This window comes from Conger conger, chromosome 15, assembly GCF_963514075.1.
Source record: "Conger conger chromosome 15, fConCon1.1, whole genome shotgun sequence".
NCBI classification, from domain to species: Eukaryota; Metazoa; Chordata; class Actinopteri; order Anguilliformes; family Congridae; genus Conger; species Conger conger.
Genome location: NC_083774.1, coordinates 8,010,173 through 8,016,993, shown reverse-complemented (window position 1 = coordinate 8,016,993; position 6,821 = coordinate 8,010,173). Strand labels below are relative to the sequence as shown.

Here is a 6,821-nt window from a genome sequence, read left to right as displayed (position 1 = left end):
TAAGAGGGCTGAGGCTGTCATCAAAGAATGGAACTAATAAGATACTCAACCTACTATTCTATTCTTGTCAAAATTAGTAAGAATTTGTGGAAATAAGCTATTTTACTCTCAAAGTAAATATTTTTCGAATAGTTCATTGATAATATTTCAGCAGTCAGGTAAATTAATAAAAAGGTGTTCATTTTCATACAAGATACAAACAATTTCATCCAAGCTCTCTGTATCATTATTTCGCTTAAAGGTCGCATTGTGCTTCTAATTTGAATTTGTGGACACTTCGTTGTACGTCTCTCTGGATAAGAGCGTCTGCTAAATGCCATGTAATGTAATGTAATGTTCCGATCTTCATTGATTTCCATTATAACTTGACTATCTTGTATTTTGTCGTCTCCATCTTTGCCCTCCCTCCATTCCAGTTCAAAGCGCATGAACGGAACTTCCTCTTCCCGGATAAGCAAAACACGTGGAGTGGTCGGTACGGTTGCTTGCAGGTCACTTTAAAGTATCTTCATCGCCAAACCTTTGGTGAAAAATAGTTTTTAAAAACCGAAAATGCGGCCGTTAACAGAGGATGAAACAAAGACCATGTTCGAGAAACTCTCAAAGTAGTAAGTTGCGATTACTGATTGCATGTGTATTCAAATTGTATGTGGCTAGTTAGTTGCCGTTGTAAACATGATCCCATGCTTTCTGGTTTCCCTGATTCTGGTTTATAAAAGTAGTTTAATCTAATACAGGAGAGCTCGAGTTATCCTTTAATCAAAAGGTTAATTGCTGTCATAACTTGCATTCACAGTATTGGAGAGAACATAAAGCTTTTGGTGGATCGCCCAGATGGAACGTATTGCTTCAGACTTCACAACGATCGTGTGTACTACGTAAGGTAGGAAAGTGGAGTGGTGCTCGCGAGTGTTTAAGGTCTGTTAGTTTTAGTCTACAACATAACTTCTTATCGTATTTTTCATAATTTAATTTGTCTTTTTTTCCAATAGTGGTTTGTTTAACGAACGAGATTTGAGACCCTTTTCTCTAATTTGATTCCTCAGTGAGAAGATTCTGAAGTTGGCCACCAATATTTCTCGGGATAAGTTGGTATCTGTGGGTACATGTTTTGGAAAATTCACCAAAACCCAGAAGTTCCGCCTGCACATCACAGCGTTGGACTTCCTTGCTCCTTATGCAAAGGTTAATGTGCTATATTCGTAACTGCCTTAAGATGCATCACGGCCATCACGCGTGTCCCAGAATGCATCACTTTCGTATACAATGCGAATTTGCAACATTCAAAATACCCCGTCTTCAATCTCCGAGTAGGTTATAACGACTGACCTTGTTTTGAACGTTGTCTTGTTCAGTTCAAGGTGTGGGTGAAGCCTGGCGCTGAGCAGTCGTTTCTTTACGGGAACCACGTCATGAAGTCCGGCCTGGGCAGGATCACGGAGAACACGGCGCAGTACCAGGGTGTGGTGGTGTATTCAATGGCAGATGTACCATTGGTAAGTGCCTCTTTTGTCCACCACTGTTGCTACATACAGCCTAGATGAATACATGTTTGTAAATCTCACTATTGCTTTATGGATACGAATGTCATTAAATAGTATGTGGTAGACCTTGTGGGTAGCCTGTAGCCCAATCGCTAAGGTACATGAGAGGGACCCAGAAGGTTGGTGGTTCAGGCCCCGGTGTAGCCGCAATAAGATCCACACTGCTGTTGGGCCCTTGAGCAGGGGGGATTGTGCCTTGCTTAGCCTAATCAACTATTAGAGTGTGATGTGTCTGTGCATTCTCTAATCAACTGTTTGCCACCTTCAGGGCTTTGGAGTGGCAGCAAAAACCACACAGGAGTGTCGGCGAGTGGACCCCATGTCCATCGTGGTCTTCCACCAGGCCGATATCGGGGAGTTCATCAGGAGCGAGGACACCCTCACATAAAACGCTTCTCGTTACGCAAGACTGTCCCACCATTGGCCCCTGGGGAGCCCCGTTTCTGCTCCCTCTGACCAGGGAACACAGACTGTTTGGTGCCTCTGCCTCAGCGAGCAGCCCTGACCCAGCCAGACGAGACGGCGGACAGCCCACGCGGTCCTCACCTCCCCAGGCTTGCTGGGGCAGAGCAGGGCTCATCACACGCTCTATATCACACCAGGGATGTTCTCCTAAGATTAAATAAATGTTTTATTTGTTTATGTTTTTTTGTTTTTTTTCCCCCCCCACTGTTGAAAATGAACTAATGCAGTACGCCTTTCGTTGGTCAACCTGTTTAGTGAACTTGTGGACTAATCAAAAATCTTGTATTTGCAAAATTGTTGGATTTGGTCAAGATGTTCAATAGAAAGTTTAGATGAATGCAGGTTCCGTTCTTGTTTTTGTCTTCAATAGCTTCAATTTCAGGTGTAACGTCTCAAGGTCAGAGGTCATCCTGTACTAGTGTGTCAGGTTTCTTTGATATAAATGAATCGATGCTGAAGCTCAAAATGAAAAGAGATCCTTTTCCCTTATCCCTAGGATCTGTTCAAATCTACATCGAGCTGTACATTCTGATTTAAGTCCTCTGTAGGACTGCCCAGCTAACTAACCCGCAGACAGCACTGAGAGACAGAAAGGGAATCGAGCTTTACTCATTCAAAATGTCAGGTAGGATGCATTCAACAGTACAGCCTACAGACCAACATTTGACACTTTTATATACAGTTGGAACTGTTTCCAGAGGTGTAAAAAGCTTTAATGGCATGTACGGATGGGGTTATTACACCAGGACCAGAGACGGGACTTAGCAGCGAGGCCTTCTGTTGTCCGTGCAGAAAAGCTTCTTGAGGAGAAATAGTTGCAGGTAGCCGGCGGTGACGATGGCCGCACTTTGAGCGGCGGACCACCAGTTCACGTAGCGCGAGTTCGAGAGGAGCAGGTAGTGGTCTGCGCCGCTTCGCATGCGTGCAAAGTTGTAGTGCCGCCAAATCTCGAAGATGTGGCCCTGGAGTTTATTGACACTCCCCTGCAAAAACGGGCATTCATTTGCAAGTTTCTTTAGGAAATGGTGGAATAACATCACATTTTAATTCTTAATTTTATTTTCGAACCGACATAAAAGGTTTTGTGTCTTTAGCTGATCGCTTGCTTGGAAATGGAAAGGAGAAAAATGTATGGGAGACATTTAACATAACGGCAATGCTCGCATTTTCCTACCACTGAAGTGTACGGACTGCTTAGTTTATCTAAAAGCTAAATGGTATCAAGCCTGGTCTTGAAAACCCCAGTGTTTCTGCCTCCACTACCATGTCCTGGCAAGCTATTCCACACAGTGACCACTCTGTGTGAAAATATACTTCCTAATGTCTGTGCAGAATTTATCCTTTTATACAAGGAATTGCAATAGACATTTGTATTTCAACTTAATAGCGTAACAAAGTAGTTTCTACCTCGATGGTGGACAGGGTGTCGTTCAGATTTTTACTCTGCTCATCTTCGTTTTTCCGGGCCTCTTCGAAGCCCTCGTAGCGCACCCCGAAGTCGAGGAACACCTGCATTCTTCCAAATCTGTTGTGGATGTTGCTTAAGCACATCTGGTAAAAACCTAACAGTGGCAAAAATGTATCGCAAACGGTGTCATCGTTTTAAATTAATTTTGTAATCTTTGCAACAGTAGCAAGCAGGAACGTCTATTATCTATTGATAACAGGTTTCAGGGAATAATGAAAAGTTGATAATTTGGAAAATCACTATGGTCAGCCATTTAAGGACATTTAAGAATGTTAAGCCAGGCTCTGTTGTCAGAAAACAACCAGAAGTAACTTAAGTACCTGCCATCAGTAAAATTCTGCTGTATGTTGTTCTTAAAGGGGCAGTTCACTTTCTGGGTCCTTTATGTTCGATTCAAGAGCATATTTTAAGTTGGCCCAGACAGTTTTTCTCTGGATGAAATATATTTCAGATATTTAAATATGTTTGTGATGACCTACCAGCATTTAAATGGCTGGTACAGGGCCATTCCGATGTTGAAAACATCACTATACAAGTTGCATTGGAGTGACCTGCCTCAGACCACAGACCCCCTGAATGCTGCTATACCAGGCAGGCCATCAGAATGGTCTTTAAAATATCTAAAACATCCTTCACCCTGCAGAAAATACTGTCCAGACCAGTCAAAAACCTACACCAAAAATTAAATATTTAAAAGAAACCAAAGAGGAGACAATTCCTTTAATACACCATTGCTGACATAGGATGGGCCAAGATGGGTGAACACGATGCAAGCACTTTACCCGTCTCCTGTGTCTGGAAGTTGATGCGACCTGTGCTGTCATCAGCCAGGGCCACCAGGTACCCCTGAGGAGAGCTGACTGTCGTGGACAGGTACCTGTTATTCGTCACACCTGTCACCCACTGCACCTGCACACAAAGTGTCATCCACATTTAACCTGGAGTCCACTGCAGTCAGATAGACGGAAACATCCCTGGAACACCTCCAACCACAGGAATCGCCATCAAATCGAACATGCAATTAAATCAGTGCACTGTGTAATTAGCATTGTTAAAGGTACAATTCGTAATTTCAGACTTCCAGTGGTCAAGAGAGGAATTGCTGCAACAAACACCCTCAAACCACAACACTGTTTATCCCGCCCCCCTTTCTGTGAACGCGCTGCATTGAAACGGCATTGACCGTGGCAATAAGAGCCAATTTTCAACCAATGAGCTTGAATTATTGTACAGCTATACGATGTTTTGGTAGAGAGTGCCGGCCCGTCAACTGCATATTTTTAGACCTGAATTTAAGGACTATGTATGGTCTTGAAACAATGTTTTAACACAAAAATCTGACCGATTGTACCTTTAAAATCGTGTATCGTCAGGTTGTGGACACGTGACCGCAGGGGCGTGATTGAAACAGGTGCATTACAGGGAGTGAAAGGCGAAGTGTCACCGAAAGGATTTGAGATTTTCTAAAAGTCAACAACACTAATAGAAAGTTCTGATATCGTGTATTGCAGGTGATAAGGCGAAGGACAACCAGGACTGAACGTTCACGTGTGACATTTTACTATAAGCTATACAATCTTTCCTCAGGTGGAGGGGTCTGTTGATTAAGTAAAACCCATTTCTGTTGTAAGATGCTGTATTCTCTCTTAACTCCAAACATTTTACTGAATTATCCTGAATTATTACTGACAGTATCCACATGAGCTAGTCTGCATACAGAGGATTTGTCCTTAGGACAGAGATTCAAACTTCTCTCACAATAAATCAAATGACTCCTGACAAAATCGACCACAAATCAGATTCTGCACTCGCATCCAAATGCATTTCAGCATCTGATAACATGCCAGTTTACAAACAGAGAGCCCCCTGGAGAAATTCAGCGTTTAATCAAGCCTCGCTTTTTCCAAGCCTCGCTGGGCATCAGCTTGGAGAACACTGCCGTCTTACGACGATAAAATGGAGTCCCCAACTCCCCATACCTGCATGAAGACATCCGATCACGTACCATGTAAGTCAAGTAGAAGTGTCCGCTCTGATGGGCGAAATGCCAGAAGCACTGGCGCTCAGAGGCGGACAGAACGACGGAGAAGGCGTACTGGTCTTGACCCCGGAACAGCTCCTGACCCCCAGTGTCAACATGGGGCTCCGACTTCTGTCCGAGACTCCCCCGCCCCAGCAGGAGGAGAAGAAGGGTATAGCACGGCACACCTGACATTATCACCAACACCTTCATTCATGTACTCACACGCACTGGGGAGGGGCAAGAAGCTACTATACCATGCCAACGGTAAGCTCACGACTGGCTAATAATTAACTGTGCCACTCAAGAGTTTGGATAACTGCTTCACTTCCATGATAAGATGCACTGATATCCTCACAGCGTTGACAGCAAAAGGATTCAAATCTCCATGAACTTTTTATTGCCATAAAGCTACGACACATTCTGAATAGCTATTTTAGATACTTTAACACAAATGCTGGTCAGCAGATGACAACAGACACAGAGATCCTTTCAAAATACTATATTTAGCCTTCTAAGGGCCGTGAAACTATCAAGATTTCCATTATGATTTGGATTAATTCCGTTCCAGCTCCCTAAAAGCTACTTGGAGGCTGAACTAAAAATAGAAAATAGAAATAGAAAAACAAGTGGGATTTGAATTGGGCAGATTGAATATCACAGACGCTCCACTCACCTAAGAATGCAAAGTGTTGAGACTGGGCCTTGGGGACAGGATGATGAGAATGAACAGGACAGGCAATGTGAAAGTGAAGTCACGGAAAGCGATGGACCCGATGAGCATCGTACGTGTAAAAATAAAGAATCCCACACAAATCCACTCTGCTGTAACGGTGTCCACAGTAGATTAAACAGAACTGACTGGACGGGACAGAAACTTCTCAGCACGTTCTGCTCCAGCCTACAGGAAATGCAGCGTCATTACTGTACACGTCTGCAGACAGGGGAGTACAGACGGTCAGCGCGGTCAACAAATAATTGAAGTACCTTAAAATGGGGGGAACATGGACAAAACAGCACTGTCATTTCTACAATATGGATGAAAATACCCCCAAATTAAATCTGACAGTCTGCACTTCAACTGCATTGTCATTGTATCCTTTCATACTCAAAGTGCGAGAGAACAAAACCAAAATAACAAAAAAATGTGTCACTGTCCAATTAATTATCCTGTTCATTGTATGTAATAATGTTTTGCAAAAAGAAATACATTCAGGGATCTGTAATTTTTTCTTTTCTAAACTAGGATATGCCTGTCCTACACAATAAAGAATAAACACAATTGACCAGATGGATTTTCAAATAAAGTCTTGCTTCATGGCAC

At 43.0% G+C, this 6,821-nt stretch overlaps 2 protein-coding genes across 2 annotated transcripts; one reads left to right on the top strand and one right to left on the bottom strand.

Annotated features, from left to right (window-relative positions):
- The first annotated feature begins 416 nt into the window (after positions 1–416).
- On the top strand, positions 417–2,346 carry nip7 (NIP7 nucleolar pre-rRNA processing protein). Its single transcript, XM_061221822.1, has 5 exons — positions 417–608; positions 797–883; positions 1,047–1,185; positions 1,356–1,496; positions 1,813–2,346. Exons 1-5 carry the CDS (start codon positions 553–555, stop codon positions 1,930–1,932), a joined length of 543 nt encoding a protein of 180 aa, XP_061077806.1. The 5' UTR covers positions 417–552; the 3' UTR covers positions 1,933–2,346.
- Positions 2,347–2,594: 248 nt separating this feature from the next.
- On the bottom strand, positions 2,595–6,552 carry LOC133111450 (transmembrane emp24 domain-containing protein 6-like). The gene is made up of 4 exons (XM_061221820.1): positions 5,483–6,552; positions 4,260–4,386; positions 3,417–3,571; positions 2,595–2,992 (listed from the first exon to the last, which is right to left on the bottom strand). Exons 1-4 carry the CDS (start codon positions 5,708–5,710, stop codon positions 2,771–2,773), a joined length of 732 nt encoding a protein of 243 aa, XP_061077804.1. The 5' UTR covers positions 5,711–6,552; the 3' UTR covers positions 2,595–2,770.
- Between the last annotated feature and the right edge of the window lie 269 nt (positions 6,553–6,821).